Raw genomic sequence first — 22,420 nt, forward strand, 5'->3', positions numbered from 1 at the left:
CATACAGATCTTGAGCAGAGCTCTTCACTCATGTTTGTCTCACACAGGCAGGCAATCTGTGTGCCCCAGGCAGACACTGGAAACACCCAGCTGGTCATCTTTTATTCCTGCAATCATTAACCCATTAGCACCCTGAAGATACTGAGTGGCCTAATTCACATAGGACAAACACCTGGGCGAGATATACCTGCCTCCATCTACCACACCAGCATGAGTCTTACTATATATATATATATATATATATATATATAAAATATAACGCTGGGAGCGTCACTCTGTCCGAAGCCTTTATAGACTGCGCAAGCGCCGGCGCAGTCTGGGCCTCACAGAGTGACGCTCCCAGGAGATCGCGGTATGCGTAAACACTGAACGCACACCGCGATCTCCACCGGAGAGTCAGGGACCGCCAGGAGGGTGAGTATATTCACCTGTCCCCCGTTCCAGCGCTGCGTGCGGCTCCGTCTCCCGGGTCCTCTGCTGTGACGTTCCCAGTTCAGAGGGCGCGATGACGCGCTTAATGCGCGCCGGCACCGCCCTCTGACTGAACAGTCACAGCCAGAGGAGCCGGAAGATGGCGGCGCGCAGCGCTGGAACGGCACAGACAGGTGAGTATAGCAAGTGCTGGGGGCCTGAGCTAGCGGTGACTCCGGCACCTGACCCCCACAGCGCGCCGGTGTCCCCGCCTGCTCAGGCCCCCAGCACTCGGCGCCCAGCAACGATAGGCGAGTATGGTATTTTTTTTTTTATATATATATATGGCAGCAGCATACGGGGCATATATAATGGAGCATCTTATGGGGGGCATATAATACAATGGTGGCGCAGGATGGGAGCAGCACATGACAGAACGGGCGCAGAATGGGAGCAGCACATGACAGAATGGGGGCGCAGGATGGCAGCAGCACATGACAGAACAGGGGCGCAGGATGGGAGCAGCACATGACAGAACGGGGGCGCAGGATGGCAGCAGCACATGACAGAACGGGGGCGCAGGATGGCAGCAGCACATGACAGAACGGGGGCGCAGGATGGCAGCAGCACATGACAGAATGGGGGCACAGGATGGCAGCAGCACATGACAGAACGGGGGCGCAGGATGGCAGCAGCACATGACAGAACAGGGGCGCAGGATGGGAGCAGCACATGAAAGAACGGGGGCACAGGATGGGAGCAGCACATGACAGAATGGGGGCGCACGATGGCAGCAGCACATGACAAAACGGGCGCAGGATGGGAGCAGCACATGACAGAATGGGGGCGCAGGATGGGAGCAGCACATGACAGAATGGGGGCGCAGGATGGCAGCAGCACATGACAGAACGGGCGCAGGATGGCGGCAGCACATGACAGAACGGGCGCAGGATGGCGGCAGCACATGACAGAACGGGCGCAGGATGGGAGCAGCACATGACAGAACGGGGGCGCAGGATGGCAGCAGCACATGACAGAACAGGGGCGCAGGATGGGAGCAGCACATGAAAGAACGGGGGCACAGGATGGGAGCAGCACATGACAGAACGGGGGCACAGGATTGAGCAGCACATGACAGGATGGGAGCAGCAAATGACAGAATGGAGGCGCAGGATGGGTGCAGAACATGTCAGAATGGAGGCGCAGGATGGGTGCAGCACATGTCACAATGGGGGCACAGGATGGGAGCAGCACATGACAAAATGGGGGCGCAGGATGGGTGCAACACTTGACAGAATGGGGGCGCAAGAGGGGTGCAGAACATGTCAGAATGGAGGCGCAGGATGGGTGCAGAACATGTCAGAATGGGGGCGCAGGATGGGAGCAGCACATGTCAAAATGGGGGCGCAGGATGGAAGCAGCACATGACAGAATGGGGGCGCAAGATGGGTGCAACACATGACAGAATGGGGGCGCAAGATGGGTGCAACACATGGCAGGATGGGGCGCAGGATGGGTGCAGCACATGACAGGATGGGGACGCAGGATGGAGCAGCACATGTCAGAATGGGGGTGCAGGATGGGAGCAGCACATGTCAGAATGGGGGTGCAGGATGGGTGCAGCACATGTCAGGATGGGGACGCAGGATGGAGCAGCACATACCAGGATGGAGACCATATACCAATATAGATGCCAGCCACCCGGGCGTAGAACGGGTTCAATAGCTAGTATATATATATATATATATATATGTGTAAGTTTTTAAATTACAAAAATTACGAAAATGTGGTCCAATGCAAAACTTTGGGCACCCTTGGAGACTGGTGTACATTTATTCAGGGTTTCAGACCTTAATTAGTCTGTTAGGGTTATGAGTTGTTCATTATCATTGTTAGGAAAGGCCAGGTGATGCAAATCTCCCAGCTTAATAAAAACCAAGACTACTCTAACATTGTGCCAAAAAGCAGCAGCCATGGGTTCTTATAAGCAGCTGCCTAGTACTTTGAGAATGAAAATGGTGAAGGCCCACAAAGCAGGAGAAGGCAAAAGAAGATAGCAAAGTGTTTTCAAGTCGCCCTTTCCTCAGTTCAAAATGTAATTACGAAATGGCAGTTAACAGGAACAGTGGAGGTCAAGATAAGGTCTGGAAGACCAAGCAAAATTTCAGAGAGACCCACTCATAGGATTGCTAGAGAGGTAAATCAGAGCCCCCACTTGACTGCAAAAGACCTTCAGAAATATTTAGCAGATGCTTGTGTTGTGGTACATTGTCCTACTGTTCAAAGACACATGCACAAATATGGCCTTAATGGAAGAGTCATCAGAACAAACCCTCTCCTGCGCCTTCACCATAAAATTCAGAGTCAGAAGTATGCAAAAGGACATCTAAACAAGTCTAATGCATTTTGGAAATAAGTCCCATGGACTGATGAGGTAATATAGAACTCTTATTCTACATTGATCAAATGTATGTGTAGTGAAAAAAAAGACAGAGAATTTCAGCAAAGGAACATCTCACCAACCATTAGGCAGGGGGGTAGATCAATCATGCTTTCGGGTTGTGTTGCAGCCAGTGGCACAGGGAATATTCCACAGGTAGAGAGAAGAATTAATTCAATAAAATTTAAAAAAATTATTGATGCTCACATAACACCATTTGTAAAGAAGCTGAAGTGAAAAAGAGGATGGATTCTACAAATGGATAATGATCGTTAACACAAGTCAAAATCCACAATAGACTACCTCAAAATGCGCAAGCTGATGGCTTTCCAATGGCCCTCACAGTCCCCTAATCTGACCATCATTGTAAATTTGTGGTTAGACCTCAAAATAGCAGTGCATGCAAGATGACCCAGGAATCTCACAGAACTGGAATAATTTTCCAAGGAAGAATGGATAAAAATTCCTCAAACAAGAATTGAAAGACTCTTGTCTGGCTACAAAAAGCGTTTATAAGCTGTGATACTTTTAAAAGGGAATGCTACTAATTACTAATTATGCAGGGTGCCCAAACTTTTGCTTCTTGTTTTTCCTTTTTGTAATTTTTAAAATGTGAAAGATGAAAATATATAAGGGAGGAAATGTGTCATATTTAACGTTATCCCTTTCAGAGATCATTTCATCTTCAACTTGCTTAACTGTTCACAATAACAGTCATTTTGACCAGAGATGCCCAAACTTTTACATGCCACTGTATGTAAGAAAATGATCACGTCACATTATATTACTTTGTTGCTTTGCTGCAAAGGTATACTAGTCTATTAGAAATTTTTCAATGGGCATGTTTGAAAAAAAAATATCCTCTCATTTTGCAGGCGACATTAACGAAGACTTGCTGTTCTGAACCTTCACTGAAAACGCAGAAGATTCTTCACGATGGACAATAGATTTCTGACATAAATGCAATTAGCAATTGAAGGGGTATTCCAAATTGAGCAAACAGAGGTTATTTTTTCTATAAGAAAAAGATCCAATTTGCAGTATACTCTCGGTATCTAATTTTGTGGTATTTAGGATCTGTGCTTGCATTCATCTATCGTAGAGTATAAGAGAAGAGAAACTCTTCCTGGCTTGGTCGCAGATTACATATTTGGTATTTGTGCTCATGTACTTACCTGATCTAGTTGTGCAGAGAGGAGCAACTCTTGTAAAGGCTTGCAGGGATATTTTTGGGGAGGCTGCTGTGGCTGATCCCTTCTGGTTCTTCGATTGAGGTCTGGTGAATTAGGAAACTGTATTGGAGACAGGAAGAACTGAAGCTTTTTTCTCTCTTCAATTTGTTCTCAGGACAATTTCTACTTCTGCCATTTTTGTTAAAAATAATCAACTTTTCTAAGCAAATTTTCTGTACTTATTTTTTCTTTCTTGAAATATCATACAGTTTACCTTGCCGTCTTGTTTTTTCACCTGACAAATGACTCAGACTGTCTCTAAAACGCCTAATGATCAGTAGGACAGATAAAGCTGCTTTTAAATGGAGATGTCGTCCTGAGAACCAGGGAGAAAATGTCGAGAGAGAAAAAAGACCCCATTCTTCCCTTTCTCTATACAACTTCAGTTACTTAATGGGAACATTCATTGTTAACTTTCATTGCACAGAAATGTGTCCCGGTCATGTGATGGACAGCAGGTGCATGGCTACATATAACTATGGTATTGAGCCTTGCACCTACGTGCCCATTACATAACCAAGACAGAATTATAGTCACAAGAAATAGACACAAATTACAGCAAGCGGAGATCTTGAAAACCTACATTGATGCAGAAAGTACTTTCATTATATATATATTTTTAATTAAACCCCAATCAATAGGCTGTAGAAATGTTATCCTTAAATACAGTATGTGACTGATATTCATTAGGAATTGTTTATTAACGTAATGTATGTCTTTGATGCCAAATTTCATATTAATAATTAATAAAATTGTGTTGGGATATCAATCCATTAATATGTATTTGATTATTATATTCTTTGGGTGAAAATGACATCTTACCATTCCCCCAAAATAGCATATGTAGGTTTAGGATATTGATGCAGATTATTGAAATACACATTTTCCTTCATTATCAAGCATCTTAAGCTTTTCGTTCTCTTCTGAAGAACTACCAAGATTTTTGGAAACAGTCTTACAGTATATTTTGGTTATCAATGATCATACTAAAAAAGTGCCAAAGTTTTAAAGGAGTTGTCCGGGCTTCAAGTCTGCAGTCAATCTATGTGACTGCAGACTTGTGAATCCTCACAGCGTGCACAGTAAAATAATACATGTTTGATATTTACATATTCATACGGACCTGGAGAATCATATTGACAGGTCAGTTTTAACCGCTTGGAATTTTTGTTTCCGCTTGCATGGCTCAAGTCCTCAACCTGGTAGTACAACGTTTTCTCCGCCACTATCCTGGCCTGGGCGAGCTGCTCCAGAAAGCACGTAAGCTGTCTGCTCATTTCCACCATTCGCACCTCTCTGGTTATCGACTTGCATCGATACAGAGGTCTTTCTCCATGCCAGTTAACAGGTTGATATGTGATGTGTCAACACAGTATAATTCCACTCTGCACATGTTGCAGCAGCAATGAGTCCTCATTCAGTATGTCATGTCGTATAGCCTGGCCAAACGCAGTACGGACAGTCATCTTTATGCTGGAGCAGATATTGAATAGCCTGCGGGAGGAAATGGTGGTCCCACAGGAAGAGGAGGAAGCAGAGGAGGACGTGGAAGGGATAACATTGTCTCTAAGTTCAAGACTGTTGTCACACTGGTGGGTGCCAAGGGAGGTCTGGATTACTGCCATCTTGGGGGGCTGGTGAAAGCAGACAAACTTATCAAAGGTGCAAGATCTGAGGAACAAATGGAGGAGGAAGAGGTGATGGGTGAGCAACTGTCAGATGAAGAGGATAATCCTCCCTTCTCAGTTCTTCATGGTTGGCGGGAGGGGGAAGGAGGAAATTAGCCTCATTGTAACCCAGCCCAGAAAACCGCTGTGAAGACACATACACAACAGGTGCACATAGCCCCGACGGGTCCGTCAGAAAGACGGGCCCAGTGCACCCATTTTTTACAATCTACACAGGATCCGTCTTTTCAACATTTTGACGGATGCTGTGCAGATTGTAAAAACAGAAGTGTGAAAGAAGCCTTCATACTGCCTGCCCTAGGAGCAGGAGGCATCGCACAGCCTGATGCTGCCACCTACTGGGCACAATAAGTATCTCTCCTCTAAAGCAAGCAAAATATAATTATAATTACAGTATATTATAATTATTAATAAAGATTTCTGAGACCAGGGCTGTAACCCCCTCAAAATGGTAACTCCTCACAGCCGAGTACTAGTACAACTTGAAATTGTGGTGGAGGCTCTTGCTATGTCCTTAGTGTTGATGAGCCGGTTTGTCCTCTCTTTAAGGTTAGAAGAACACATTAGTGGAAGAAATTGTAATTTAATTTAGAGGATACTTTGAACTCTGGGTCTTCAAGCAGCAGTAGCAAGTTTTATAAGTGATACATGTTTCCAGAGGAGATGTTATCCAGAGTAGAAATGATGACAAAGAGCACATACATATTCACCCAAGGAACCGATCGTTCTTGAAAGTTTGCCAGGAGCGGAGTTCAGCATGGCGCCAACATATACGAGTATGTTGGTGTTGCTAGTGTGAACAGCCTATGTGGCCTACACGTGCTACCATGGCCTGCAGCTTCTCCAGACTTGTCCCGAATCAAGCAGATCTGGAACGTCATTGGTCAGCGATTGCAAAGGTAGTTTCCAACAGTGGTTCTTGCTGATTTGCATATGCAAGTGTATTCAGCGTGGCAGAACAGTCCTCAGACAACTACTAATAACCTGACTGATAGCAGCCGAGCTGTGTAAGCGCATGCTTTTCTGCACTTGGTGCGAATGCACGAGCCAGTATAAATCGAGATGTTTTTTGCTTCCTTTTCTCATCATTTGGATATCATTAACATGTCTTTTCAACCAGTGATTTCCAGAATTCCAAAAGCTTTTCCTTCTTGGGCGGTGCCTTTTTCAGTGATGAGGAGTGTAGACAGTGAAAATTTTAATATTTTCTGTGCTATGACAGCTTTGATTTCTGTTCTGATACAGACGTTAAGCTGCCGTTTCATTACATTTTTCTTGTGAAATGGAATATAAGTGAAGCTTAGACTAATATGGTCCGACTCTGCTGAGGCCAATGGTTGGCTACAATGCTATACCAGTGGGGACCAGAGAAGACGCATCGCTAGAATGGAGGACGAGTAAGGTTTAGCGTTACCGCTGCTTGTGTGCAGAACTTCACATATCTCACACTACCCCTTTAAATTTATGTAAGGTAGGTCTTGAGTTATGATTTATATGAGGTGAATCACAGTCTACATAAAGTGAATTATAATGAACAACTTGTCCACAAAAAACAAGAACGAAGATTGCACAAATCTTGGCAAAGACAGCTGGGATCTTCTGGGTTGGTTCAGTATTCTGAAAACAATCCTCTGTTTTGTTACTTAGGATAACTATAAATGACGCATAAAAATTCCCAGATTAGGTAGGAACTGTCCAATATCAGTGAGACAATAATCTGCATTGTGGCAGATGAGTCAGGCCCTCTCCATATTAGTATATATAAGGCAGAGGTAGTGCCTAGTCATCGCCACTCTCCAACAACCGTCCGCCTCTCTCAGGTAAGACTTCATAATCCAGACAAATACTTTGCCTTACAGACATGTGGTGGTACATGATGATTTTCATAGCCACTTTTTCTACATTTAATATTTAAGCAAGGCTAATAAACAACTCATATTTCTTAAAATACATTTTATTAAGACTACTTACGCCTCCTACACTCATATGTATAGATCATATCTATCTGGATGCAGATGTGTTGCAGTATAGCGAAAATATTACTACACACAATATACAGTTAGGTCCATATATATTTGGACAGAGACAACATTTTTCTAATTTTGGTTATAGACATTACCACAATGAATTTTAAACAAAAGAAATCATATGCAGTTGAAGTTCAGACTTTCAGCTTTCATTTGGGGGTATCCACATTAAAATTGGATGAAGGGTTTAAGAGTTTCAGCTCCTTAACATGTGCCACCCTGTTTTTAAAAGGACCAAAAGTAATTGGACAGATTCAAATAATTTTAAATAAAATGTTCATTTCTAGTACTTGGTGGAAAACCCTTTGTTGGCAATGACTGCCTGAAGTCTTGAACACATGGACATCACCAGACGCTGTGTTTCCTCCTTTTTGATGCTCTGCCAGGCATTCACTGTGGTGGTTTTCAGTTGCTGTTTGTTTGTGGGCCTTTCTGTCTGAAGTTTAGTCTTTAACAAGTGAAATACATGCTCAATTGGGTTGAGATCAGGTGACTGACTTGGCCATTCAAGAATATTCCACTTCTTTGCTTTAATAAACTGGGTTGCTTTGGCTGTTTTGGGTCATTGTCCATCTGTAGTATGAAACGACGACCAATCAGTTTGGCTGCATTTGGCTGGATCTGAGCACACAGTATGGCTCTGAATACCTCAGAATTCATGTGGCTGCTTCTGTCCTGTGTCACATCATCAATAAACACTAGTGACGCAGTGCCACTGGCAGCCATACATGCTCAAGCCATCACACTGCCTCCGCCGTGGTTTACAGATGATGTGGTATGCTTTGGATCATGAGCTGTTCCACGCCTTCACCATACTTTTCTCTTTCCATCATTCTGGTAGAGGTTGATCTTGTTTAAATCTGTCCAAAGAATGTTCTTCCAGAACTGTGCTGGCTTTTTTAGATGTTTTTTAGCAAAGTCCAGCCTAGCTTATTTATTCTTGATGCTTATGAGTGACTTGCACCGTGCGGTGAACCCTCTGTATTTACTTTCATGTAGTCTTCTCTTTATGGTAGATTTGGATATTGATACGCCGACCTCCTGGAGAGTGTTGTTCACTTGGTTGGCTGTTGTGAAGGGGTTTCTCTTCACCATGGAGATTATTCTGCGATCATCCACCACTGTTGTCTTCCGTGGGCACCCAGGTCTTTTTGCATTGATGAGTTCACCAGTGCTTTCTTTCTTTCTCAGGATGTACCAAACTGTAGATTTTGTCGCTCCTAATATTGTAGCAATTTCTCAGATGGTTTTTTTCTGTTTTTGAAGCTTAAGGATGGCTTGTTTCACCTGCATGGAGAGCTCTTTTGACCGCATGTTTACTTCACAGCAAAACCTTCCAAATGCAAGCACCACACCTCAAATCAACTCCAGGCCTTTTATCTGCTTAATTGAGAATGACATAACGAAGGGATTGCCCACACGTGTCCATGAAATAGCCTTGGAGTCAATTGTCCAATTACTTTTGGTCCCTTTAAAAACAGGGTGGCACATGTTAAGGAGCTGAAACTCCTAAACCCTTCATCCAATTTTAATGTGGATACCCTCAAATGAAAGCTGAAAGTCTGAACTTCAACTGCATCTGAATTGTATTGTTTAAAATTCATTGTGGTAATGTCTATAACCAAAATTAGAAAAATGTTGTCTCTGTCCAAATATATATGGACCTAACTGTATGTGATGTAATGCTGTATAATTTATTATGTGTGCACAACATAGGAAATTTAACCCCTTCAACCCCGGGCCATTTTCGTTTATTGCTCCCCTTCTTCGCAGAGCCATAACTTTTTTTTTTTTTCTGTCAATACGGCTGTGTGAAGGCTTGTTTTTGCGGGATGAGGTGCATTTTTGAACGACGCTATTGATTTTACAATATTATGTACTGAAAAATGGTGAAAAAAATCCAAGTGAAATTTATTGAAGTGGCAAAAAAATAATCTAAACTTTGCAAAAAAAAACAAAAACAAAGAATAAATGGAGCCATTTTCTGAAACCTGTATAGTCTCCATTTTTTGGAATCTGGGGCCGGATTAGGGTTGATTTTTTGCACACAGTTTACTTTTCTATTGATACTATTTTGGGGTCGATATGATGCTTTGATTTGCCCGATATTGCATTTTATTGTAATATTGCGGCAACCGAAAAAACCTTAATTCTGGCGTTATTTTACTTTCATCATTACACCATTCACCGATTGGATGATTTCTTTTCATCATTTGATAGATTGGGCGTTTCTGAACGTGGCGATAGCAAATATGTATTTTTTTTATTATTGTTTTATTTTGAATGGGGCATAAAGGAGGTGATTTGAACTACTATATTTTTTTTTAATATTTAAAAAAAAAAATTGGGGGCAAATCTTACTCCAGTGAGCCCTTTAAGATTCTAAGTTTCATACACTAGTCTTAAAGATTCATTACAACTAGTGATGAGTGAGCATGCTTAGGTGCCGAGTGTCTTTGGCGTACTCGAAAAATATGTAAGAAGAGGACATCATCCTATGAAGTTAAGAGGCACCTGACCTGGACCGCGACACCCATCGGACCCGGACCACCCATGGGTGAGTATAATCTAACTTGTTTTTCTTCGTTTTCAGGTGACATTGGGGGCTTATTTACAGTATTACAGAATGCAGTAGATAAGCCCCTGATGGCGGTGGACTTAGCTTATAGACGAATTTTAGGGTGACAGATTCCCTTTAACTTTCGATGACTGACTGCAATAATATTACTAATAGTTTTTTTTCTGTTATCAGGTTTTCAAGATGAAGTGTCTGTTGGTTTTTGCCCTGTTATTGGTGACAGCTTATTGTTTTCCAGTAAGTTACATGTATGCAATCAAACAGATAAGTGGCTGACACCCATCAGCCCCAAACCCAGGCAGTATGATGGCATCATGGGGGGCAGTGGTTACTGTCAACAATGATGCAATGTACCAGGAACCAGCACCAATATGGAGCCTTAAAATGAGTACACAATGCCACCAACATGGACCTCACTTAGATGAGCTGGCTTTATTCTCTAGTGGTGAATACACAATATATGGCCATAACCATTGTGACTCCAGCATCGGTCACATCATTACTTATGACATCATGACTTCAACTTAGGAAACAGATTTATTTTGATGTTTCTGTAAATTAAATGATCAATGTATCTGGGGACGACTAAAGCAGTATTTCGATTTTTTTTTAATATATGTGGACATCAATATTTGATCTTCAGTCAAATAACATAAAAATGTAGGAGATGTAATAGAAAATAAAGGCTTTAAAATAATTTGTTGAACAAAACTCTCAAATGTTCCATTTCCACCTGTAAGGGCAGGTGCGGAGTGCAGATGACTGTATTATTGGTCCAGTTGTGATCTTACAAAACATCGGATCGCACTTGGACCAATGTTAATATATGTGGCCGGTTACAAGTCTGAGGAAAAATTGCAGCATGCCTAATTTGCATCCAATATTCAAATCGCACTTGGCCATGTAAGTCAATGAGTCTGTAAAAAACATCAGATTGCACTCAGAAGACATCTGTCAGATTTCCATGGCCTCACAGAATAATGAAGATGGAGAAATTGTTTTCCCATCTTTTCATCCGATAAAATCAGATCACACTATGATCGTACTCTGATCAGAGTTTGATTAGCAGAATTGCCTCAAATCTCACGGATGAGGGAAAATACACTAGTGCGACCCTAGCCTAACAGATATGTCACACTACCTGAAAGACCTAACATTAAATATGAAGCATACAAAATAATTAAAGCATTGTTAGAATATATTCACATAACTTGGATTTCATGAGGATTTCATTATGGATTTTTCGCCTACATCTTCTAACAATCTGCATCTACTAATTTGCTATTCTGCTGCACCCACAGCCTAAACCCAAGAATCGGTCTTAAATTTTTGTTGCACGAATGGAATCACAGATCTTAATGAGATGTAGAGAGAAGGGTTATTTCATTCTCTTTTAGATGCATGGGAGCAGCAAAAAAAAATAATACAAAAGTGCATTTAGCCTTCAAATTATTCATGAAAACAAAAATGCTAACATGCTTCCAGTACTTTTGAATGATTTGCTGTAATTTGTTTCTTACTTTAGAGGGGAAAATTTTCTCCAAAACATGGAATTAAAGATCCTCATCGGAAGGTATGCTCTACAGGCCTGCTTTTATCATTTTATTCACTATCCTTTCCATATTCTTTGTATTAATAGTAAAAGCAGATAGAAGAAACTTTGTGATATACAGTATATAGGCAGACAAATATGCTTGTTTGTCCACTTGTAAGCTACAACTTCTTCACCCCCTACCTTTTGAACTCATCATTCACTCTGAAGAACTGCTGAATTTATTTAAGACAAGAGAGTACACCAGACTACTGAAGGATCATGTTACGGTTGCTCATCAAAGTCTATAATGTCTATAAAGTCTATAATGAGGTAGGAAGAGCTTGAGGGAGTTGCAGCAACACAGAGAGATGGTAGCTGCCTAATATTTTATCTCTCCTCAGTGCTGGATTTACAGCTACACTGCTAAGTAATAATATGCAATGCCTTCTTTGTAGTGACGCCTGAATGATACTACCGAGACATAAAGCTTTGATGAATCAGGGCCTAATGTCCAAAAAGTGGCAATTAAAAGCTATGAAAAGTCACAAAATTCTGACTTTAAAAATGTGCATGTTTTGGGCGTTTCCATGCCAGTTTCTCTCAGCTCAGCTGAAATGGACAGAGCTGGGCTGGATCGGGACACAGTAGAGGTGTGACACTAGAGCTTGTATAATTCATGACGAGTTGTGGTGCCTGACTGGAGTAAGAATTCCGGCATAGCGCACGGAGGCGTACACCACTCATTTGACACTCCAAATTCATGACGAGATCCAACCCCGAGAAAAATTGCTGGAAACTTGGCTGCCATAGAGCAGGAATCCCTCAAGTCTCAGTGTGCTGAGAGTGGAATGCAAGGCAGCTAACCTCCACCCACTAGTTCCGAAATAATAATCAGAGTCTGTAGAGGGGAGAAGTGGTGACAAAATGTATTCAATGGCCAGAAATAGTCTACACTAAATGTATTCTGGAAAATCAGCTGAAACAGCAGGTACTCTCTAAACTCAGAATAACATGGGGCAGTTACAGTTCAGGAAAAATGGGAACTTGAAAAAGTATGAATGTTTTTAATAAAATATACAATGCAGAAGATGGAAAGTTCAGATTAACATTGTCACCTATTTGGTATTTTCCAGCATTATCCAAAATATCATTACTTCATTTGGAAGAACTGTGTAAGTATTTCACCGGAGTTAAAAAAAAAAAAAAACAATGCGTACATTTGTTATACATTTTTTCCCTAGGTAACAATGGAAGCACCAATTTAGATCAGTTCTTCTCAAACTGTGAGGCGTCCTCTAGTTGTTGGCGGGTTAGTATTCATAGAAGTGATTCTAAGCTCCAGAAATCTCTATTAGGGCTCTTTTCCATTTGCGAGATAAACGTCCGTGTCTCACATGTGAAAACCAAGCTCTGGCCCCGGCACTCCAGAGCGGAGCGTGCGGCTCCATGTGTTGCTATGTGGCCACACGCTCCGCTCTGGGGTGCTGGTGCCAGAGCTTGGATTTCACATGCGAGACACGGACGTGTTTCTCGCAAATGGAAAAGAGCCCTTAGGCCGGGGTCACACATTCAGTGTTTGGTCAGTATTTTACCTCGGTATTTGTAAGCCAAAACCAGGAGTGGCACAGTTAGAGGAAAAGTATAATAGAAACAGGTCACCACTTCTGTATTTATCACCCACTCCTGGTTTTGGCTTACAAATACTGAGGTAAAATACTGACCAAATACCCAAGTACACGTGGCGTTATAGCAACATAATTCACTCATTTTACACTTATTTGAGCTCCTTTACAACATTGTTTTTTTTTTTTTTATTTACCATGTTCACTACACAGTAATAATGACCTGGCAGAATGATTCTACAACTCAGTATGATTACTGTGATACCAAACAGTTTTTGTTCTAACGCTTATTTTTTCCTCATTACGTCTCTTACTGATTGGGTTAATTTTATATTGTGATAGATCAGACTTACATGATACCACGTGTTTGTTCGTTTTTTTAATGGGGGAAAAGGGAGGTGATTTGAATCTTTATATTTTTTTTTTAAATACTTTCTTTTTTACTTTTCACTGGACGCTTGTCCCCTTAGATCACTTGAACCTAGCAATCCAATCCTACTTGACCCAAATCGCTTGTGCTATGTAAAGCAATACAAAAGTAAACATCGGTGTCCAATAAACACTATCCAAAATCTATTGTTCGCCAGAGTACCTTCATAACAGGCACGGGGGTCTTTAGCATCACGAGTACTGTGATGGGCACATAGAATGACACCCTCCCCCACCTTCCGATGCACTGCAAATGCCACAGTCAAAGGTTGAAAGCTGCATTTTAACAAGTTAACAGACTTAGATGGAGCTCGACTCTTCGCGTTGCTGTCAGAGGATGATGATGTCTGAATATCAAACTCAGGAAGCTGGCATATGATATGTCGGTAAGGGGTTAATGTTACACAGTATTTAAATTAAGTAGTATTTGTCATTTTGGCATAATCTTACACCACTAATGTTGAGGCCTTGGGAGTTGCCTTGGTCTTTCTGGTCAGGCTCAGGCAACATCAGGCAGCAGAAGAAAAGGGAAGCTGTTCTTTAGATCATTGATATCGAATTCTGAAAATACCTGCATATGATGTGTATATTTAAACCAAATTACTTTGTATTTTAATAGAAGACACAGCCAACACGGAGTACAATCACCACATCCTCGTATATACCAGAAACAACAGCCCAGACTTCACAAGGATCATCTGCTATATTGGATACCACGGTGGAGGCTACCATGAATACGGTAGCAAGCTTTTTTACACTAGACAACAATGACTTTACAAGAGGAGATCAATAAGTTGTTTGCTCCATATAGTGAGACAATGAAACAACGTCTAGCCATGAAAATTGTGTAAAAAAATATAAAAAATATCTGAACTACATTTTGTGCTTTAGTCAAAATTTTTGGAAAGCACAATATATTTTCAGGGAAACTGAAGTGAAAACAGTAGCTTCTGAAGGTCCCACCAGGAATTATGATGTCTGATACCACTGCTGTCTCATAAGCCCCTGGTCACGATTCTATTAGGGGCACCCCAACTATCCCTGCTCCCCAGGTTACTTCTGATGGGGAAGACGATGCGGCCATGTACCTTGCTGTACTCCTGAATCAGCCCTTGTCTGTAGCCTCCCCCTCCCAGGGAAGTGTGGAGGAATAGTGTATGTATTATACACAAACCTGACAAACCAGGAAGGATGTACAAGGATAAATCAATATAGCAATTTTACAAATATGCACTCACAGACAACAGAGAACACCAGGTAAAAAAGTTAGGGAAGCTAAATAGAAGATGATGGGATATTGCACACAGCCGAAACACCTAGCAAGTCACAGAACAACTCTCCAAAAACACCTCTACTGAACAACGAATCCTTCATTCCTTCACCAGGCAGTACAAGACTTACAACTGGCAATTCAGATTACCAGAAACAAGAATATATAGTAGAGGGGAGTGGCAGATACTGCACAGCAGAACAGTTTAACCCCTTCAGTGTTGAAAGAAACCTGCACTATTTAATATGAGCGAGAAGTGCTTCCATTCAGTGCAGGAGTACCAGAACCTAGACGCTGCGGGTCTTCTGGATCCTCTCTGTTGTAGTAAACTTGTGACACCCTCCATACACACCAGACAGCTGTCAGCCAAATGCTTTTTTTGACATGCAGCTCTCTCTCCTGACTTCCCCATACATGTGCTATGTGGGAGCTTATCTCTAGAGAGCAAAAGAATCAGCAGTTTGATATAGGATATGCCAAATCCTTAGTTTCCCCAGCAGATTAAGAAACAGCTTAAGGGTGTGTGCACACGATGCAGATTTTGCTGCGGATCCGCAGCAGTTTCCCATGAGTTTACAGTACAATGTAAACCTATGGGAAACCAAAAACGCTGTGCCCATGCTGCGGAAAAAAACACGCAGAAACGCAGCATTTTATTTTCCGCAGCATGTTAATTCTTTGTGCGGAATCCGCAGTGTTTTTACATCTGCTCCAATAGAAAACTGCAGATGTAAATCCGCAGCGGAATCTGCAATAGAAAACGCAATAAATCTGCAGGAAAATCCGCATCGGTTTTGCCCTGCGGATTTATGAAATCCGCTGCGGACCATTCTACGTGTGCACATACCCTAAAGCTGCACTCTAACATTATAGTATGCAAACATTGCATACATGAAATTGGAATTGCTGCTATAGAGAATAAGTTAAAAATGAAGATACTTAGAGCATAAATTGGACAATTCATGTGCACCAAACAGCCAAAAGTTGACCTTCTTTGCTGGGAACCTAACATAACATGATACCTCTCCATGGCTGAAAGTCTACAATTATATGGGTTTCTACAGACTTGTTCGCTATGCAGGTGGCCCATGTATTTTTGGTTTTATAATTGTTCTCTTGTTTCTACAAGACTGGGGAGTTCACCACTCCTCTGTGGGTCATTTGCATTGTAGCTGTTCCATCTCGCATGTTCAACGTGGATATTTTCTCTCTGAGCCCTGTTCATACAGGTACTATACAGATGATCAGGTTTTTATATACATCAGATAGGGATTATATACATTAGACAGGACTGCTCTATTATGGGTATACCTTGGCGATTGGTGGAGCAGCTTAACATACTTTTTTTTGCAAAAAAACGTATTAACTAAATACCCTGTATTTTTTCATTTTTTGACTAGCACTTCCTTATTTACTGTGACTTTTTTACAACAGAGTATTTTTTGACCTCTCTGTGCGCTTTTGTGTTTTCAAATTATATGGGTAGGTAGGATCAAGCTATGATTAAAGCCGCTATAGGCTGATGGATGGAGTGCTCATTCAATTTCATATATTCCATGTTTATACACTATAGCATTACAGAGTGCAGCTTTAATTTGTTAGTTAGATATGGAAGTGGCTCTCTTAGCTTGCACTTATTCACACTTTTCTTTCTGTTTGCAAGTGACTGTCAGTCTTTTGATATTTATATTAGCAGCTTAGGCAGATGTTATTCTATGGGGGTCTGTATAGGTTGTATCCACAAATCATTTGAGCACTGTGTACACTGCTCTAATCCCTGAGTTTCCTCCACGCCATTTTGTGTTTTTGCTTTAGAGGATATAACACCACTTCTAAGCAATACTTTTACTTCCCAGGGGCTGGAGTTGTAACTTCCTATGGCATGTATGTTGCTGCACATCACAGTCTGTAACCTCTCCTGTGCCTAAAAGTCACAATGCACACTAAGTTAAAGACGGCTGAACCCATTGATTTCTCCTCTCTCCCATTGACAATATATGAACACTCAGCTAAACAGAGTGTTCTTGTGTATGGGGGAGTCAGGATGCCGAGTGTTCAGTTAACAGCTATATAAAGTAATGTGTATGGGCAGCATTAGATCGGCATCTGTGCAACGCCTATCTCACAGTTTGAATTGATATACAGTATATCATGAGATTTTAACAAATGTGATTTGGCCACAACACTGTCATGACTCTGTTGTCAGGTGTCACCAGGAGAAGGGGATCATTCCCTGTCCCCAAATGGACAGTCATCTGCCTGAGATTGATCAGGGGGTTGGACATGATGACCCTTGAGGTTCCTTCCAACTCTAACATTCTATGATTCTATGAACGCTAGGGGCGCCCTAGCTCACAGTGTTCCCCAGATTACTTCTGATGGTGAAGTATACACCGAGGCATGGAGGATGGGGTAAAACCAAAGTAGGGGATGAAGGGGAAAAAGGACACACCCAAAACCTAGCAACAGTCACAGATAAATCCACCAAATGCCTTCTAAAATAGCAACCAACAACCTCCAGCCATGCAGCATAAGCTACAGTACCTCTGACAATGAGTGCCAGCCAGGGCCTAGATTATATTGGAGATGGGAGTGGATCACAGTGAACAGCTGAGCCTTAATGCAGGAAAGCTACCAGGAGCTCTCAACTGAGTAGATTAACCCTTGCACTGCTAAAAGAAACCTTCAAGGTTTGATATGAAGGTGAAGTGTTTCTAATCAGTGCAGGAGTAGCAGAACTCAGATGCGGCGGTCTTCTGGCTCCTCTCTGTTGCAGTAAACCTGTGACAAACACCCTCTTCTCACGAGATCTACTGCTTCATAAGGAGAAAGACCAGAAAGTGTTGTCATATTCATGGATCCAGGAGACATCACTGCTCCTTCTGAGAAAACCAAACACTGCCACTCCACCAGCGAGTTGCGGTGCCACTCCAGCAGCTGCCTATCAGCAGCTTTATTATCTATCACTATCACACTGGTCTTAGCTAGAATTGGAGTGATTTTACACCCATCATAGCAAAGACCAGCATGAAAATGGTAGATCATGATGCTGCAGGCAGGCAGAGAAAACTCTTCTAATAAAGCAGCACTATGTTCCTCCTAGCAATGTGCATCTGATCTCTGTGCCTGCGTCTGCACATTAGAAGCATGCGCAGTGCAGAGAGAGTTCAGTGAGAAGCTGTGACATGCACAAGATGGCAGTGCACCTTCCCTTAAAAAGGTACGAAAACAAAGGTTTTTAGATAGATACTAACTTTCAGAGCAGTCCGTATCTAAAATGGGTAAACACAGATATAATTATATTTTTTAATAAAAACTAAATTGTTGATAAGTTTTTTTTAACCCCTTAAACCCATATGACATACTATCCCGTCGAGGTGATCTGGGACTTAATTCCCAGTGACGGGATAGTACATCATAGCGATCGGCCGCGCTCACGGGGGAAGCACGGCCAATCGCGGCCGGGTGTCAGCTGACTATTGCAGCTGACATCTGGCACTATGTGGAGCAGTCACGGACCGCTCCTGGCACATTAACCCCGAAACACTGCGATCAAACATGATCGCAGTGTTCCGGCAGCATAGGGAAGCATCGCGCAGGGAGGGGGCTCCCTGCGTGCTTCCCTGAGACCCTCGGTACAAGGAGATGTGCTCACCTTGTACCTAGCGTCTCCTCCCTGCAGGGCCCAGATCAAAAATGGCCGCGGAGCTACTTCCAGGTCCTGCAGGGAGGTGGCTTACAGAGTGCACGTCAGATCGCTGATCTGACACAGTGCTCTGCAAAGTGTCAGATCAGCGATCTGATCCTATAAAATGATGCCCCCCCCCCGTGGGGCAATGTTATAAAGAAAAAAGGAAAAAAATAATTCCTAAATAAAGAAAAAAAAAATATTGTTACCATAAATACATTTCTTTATCCAAATAATAAAAAAACAATAAAAGTACACATATTTAGTATCGCCGCATCCGTACTGACCTGACCTATAAAACTGTCCCACTAGTTAACTCCTTCAGTGAACGCCGTAAAAAAAACAAAAAAAAAACGAGGCAGAAAACAACGCTTTATTATAATACCGCTGAACATAAAGTGGAATAACACAAGATCAAAAAGACGTATAAAAATATCCATGGTACCGCTGAAAACGTCATCTTGTCGCGCAAAAATCGAGCTGCCATACAGCATTATCAGCGAAAAATTTAAAAAAAGTTATAGTCCTCAGAATAAAGCGATGCAAAAATAATTATTTTTTCTATTAAAGTTTTTATCGTATAAAAGTGCTAAAACATAAAAAAATTATATAAATGAGGTATCGCTGTAATCGTTCTGACCTGAAGAATAAAACTGCTTTAGCAATTTTACCAAACGTGGAACGGTATAAACCCCCTCCCCCAAAGAATTTCATGAATAGCTGGTTTTTGTCATTCTGCCTCACAAAAATCGGAATAAAAAGCGATCAAAAAATGTCACGTGTCTAAAAATGTTACCAGTAAAAACGTCAACTCGTCCCGCAAAAAATAAGACCTCACATGACTCTGTGGACCAAAATATGGAAAAATGATAGCTCTCAAAATGTGGAGATGCAAAACTATTTTTTGCAATAAAAAGCGTCTTTTAGTGTGTGACAGCTGCCAATCATAAAAATCCGCTAAAAACCCGCTATAAATAGTAAATAAACCCCCCTTTCATCACCCCCTTAGTTGGAGAAAAATAATAAAATTAAAAAAAATGTATTTATTTCCATTTTCCCATTAGGGTTAGGGGCTACAGTTAGGGTTAGGGCTAGGGTTAGTGTTGGGGTTAAAGTTAAGGTTATGGCTAAAGTTAGGGTTTGGAATACATTTACGGTTGGGATTAGCGGTGTGTCAGGGTTAGGGGTGTGGTTAGGGTTATGGTTGGGATTAGGGGTGTGTTGGAGTTAGGGGTGTGGTTAGGGTTTGGATTAGGGTTAGGGGTGTGTTGTGGTTAGGGTTGGGGTTAGGGTTGTGGTTGGGTTTAGCGCTGTGGTTGGGTTAGGGTTTCAGTTAGAATTGGGGGTTTCCACTGTTTAAGCACATCAGGGCTCTCCAAACGCGACATGGCGTCCGATCTCAATTTCAGCCAATTCTGCGTTGAAAAAGTAAAACATTGCTCCTTCCCTTCCGAGCTCTCCTGTGCACCCAAATAGGGATTTACCCCAACGTATGGGGTATCAGCGTACTCAGGACAAATTGCAAAACAACTTTTGGGGTCCAATTTCTCGTTATGCTTGGGAAAATAAAAATTTGGGGGGCTAAAAAACCATTTTTGTGGGAAAAAATGATTTTTTATTTTCACGGCTCTGCGTTATAAACTGTAGTGAAACACTTGGGGGTTCAAAGTTCTCACATCACATCTAGATAAGTTTCCAATATGGGGTCACTTGTGGGGGGGGGGGGTCTCTACACTGTGTTCCAAATTATGCAACTTGGATTTAAGTGTCAAAGATTTAATTGTTTTGTTTTTCAAATAAAATCAAGAATGGTATTGTGTCTCAGGGCTCAATGGATCACTGAAATCAATCTTAAACACATGTGATAATTAGTTTTCCAGGTGATACTAATTAGAGGAAAACTACTTAAAAGTTATGTTCCACATTATTAAGCAGGCCACAGGTTTCAAGTAATATGGGAAGTGGGAACTAAAAAGGATCTCTCTGCTGCTGAAAAACATTAAATAGTGCAATGCCTTGGACAAGGTATGAAAACATTAGATATTTCACGAAAACTTAAGAGTGGTCATCATACTGTGAAGAGATTTGTGACAGAGCACAGAGAGTTCATGCAGATAAAAGCATAATAAGGAAGGTTTCTGCAAGACAAATTCATGGGATTAAGAGAGCAGCTGCCAAAATACCATTACAAAGCAGCAAACAGTTATTTGAAGCTGCTGGCGCCTCTGGAGTCCCTCGAACCTCAAGGTGTAGGATCCTTCAAAGGCTTGCTGTGGTGCATAAACCTAATATTCAGCCACCCTTAAACAGTGTTCACAAGCAGAAATGGTTAAAGTGGGCCCAGACATACAGTCATGGCCAAAAGTATTGACACCCCTGCAATTCTGTCAGATAAAACTCATTTTCTTCCTGAAAATGATTGCAAACACAAATTATTTGGTATTATTATCTTCATTTAATTTGTCTTAAATGAAAAAAACACAAAAGAGAATGAAGCAAAAAGCAAAACATTGATCATTTCACACAAAACTCCAAAAATGGGCCAAACAAAAGTATTGGCACCCTCAGCCTAATACTTGATTGCACAACCTTTAGCCAAAATAACTGCAACCAACCGCTTCCGGTTACCATCAATGAGTTTCTTACAATGCTCTGCTGGAATTTTAGACCATTCTTCTTTGGCAAACTGCTCCAGGTCCCTGATATTTGAAGGGTGCCTTCTCCAAACTGCCATTTGTAGATCTCTCCACAGGTGTTCTATGGGATTCAGGTCTGGACTCATTGCTGGCCACCTTAGAAGTCTCCAGTACTTTCTCTCAAACCATTTTCTAGTGCTTTTTGAAGTGTGTTTTGGGTCATTGTCCTGCTGGAAGACCCATGACCTCTGAGGGAGACCCAGCTTTCTCACACTGGGCCCTACATTATGGTGCAAAATTTGTTGGTGGTCTTCAGACTTCATAATGCCATGCACACGGTCAAGCAGTCCAGTGTCAGAGGCAGCAAAGCAACCCCAAAACATCAGGGAACCTCCGCCATGTTTGACTGTAGGGACAGTGTTCTTTTCTTTGAATGCCTCTTTTTTCTCCTGTAAACTCTATGTCGATGCCTTTGCCCAAAAGCTCTACTTTTGTCTCATCTGACCAGAGAACATTCTTCCAAAACGTTTTAGGCTTTTTCAGGTAAGTTTTGGCAAACTCCAGCCTGGCTTTTTTATGTCTCGGGGTAAGAAGTGGGGTCTTCCTGGGTCTCCTACCATACAGTCCCTTTTCATTCAGATGCCGACAGAGAGTACGGGTTGACACTGTTGTACCCTCGGACTGCAGGGCAGCTTGAACTTGTTTGGATGTTAGTCGAGGTTCTTTATCCAACATCCGCACAATCTTGCATTGAAATCTCTTGTCAATTTTTCTTTTCCGTCCACATCTAGGGAGGTTAGCCACAGTGCTATGGGCTTTAAACTTCTTGATGACCCTGCGCACGGTAGACACAGGAACATTCAGG

At 41.9% G+C, this 22,420-nt stretch overlaps 1 protein-coding gene and 2 long non-coding RNA genes across 3 annotated transcripts in view; all 3 read left to right on the forward strand.

Annotated features, from left to right (window-relative positions):
- SPARCL1 (SPARC like 1) overlaps nucleotides 1-4,855 on the forward strand; it is a 43,043-nt gene extending 38,188 nt beyond the window's left edge. Inside the window, exon 12 of the mRNA XM_069743459.1 lies at nucleotides 3,727-4,855. Within this exon, the coding sequence (XP_069599560.1) occupies nucleotides 3,727-3,755 (29 nt within the window). The 3' untranslated portion in view covers nucleotides 3,756-4,855. The remainder of the gene's footprint in view (nucleotides 1-3,726) is intronic.
- Nucleotides 4,856-7,562: 2,707 nt separating this feature from the next.
- Nucleotides 7,563-11,949, forward strand: LOC138658215 (uncharacterized). Its single transcript, XR_011317395.1, has 3 exons — nucleotides 7,563-7,591; nucleotides 10,551-10,613; nucleotides 11,902-11,949. It is a non-coding gene; the product is annotated as an uncharacterized lncRNA (long non-coding RNA).
- Nucleotides 11,950-13,041: 1,092 nt separating this feature from the next.
- Nucleotides 13,042-14,839, forward strand: LOC138658216 (uncharacterized). The gene is made up of 2 exons (XR_011317396.1): nucleotides 13,042-13,082; nucleotides 14,581-14,839. It is a non-coding gene; the product is annotated as an uncharacterized lncRNA (long non-coding RNA).
- The last annotated feature ends 7,581 nt before the right edge of the window (nucleotides 14,840-22,420 follow it).

The sequence above is a fragment of the Ranitomeya imitator genome, chromosome 1 (genome assembly GCF_032444005.1).
Source record: "Ranitomeya imitator isolate aRanImi1 chromosome 1, aRanImi1.pri, whole genome shotgun sequence".
Classification (NCBI taxonomy): domain Eukaryota; kingdom Metazoa; phylum Chordata; class Amphibia; order Anura; family Dendrobatidae; genus Ranitomeya; species Ranitomeya imitator.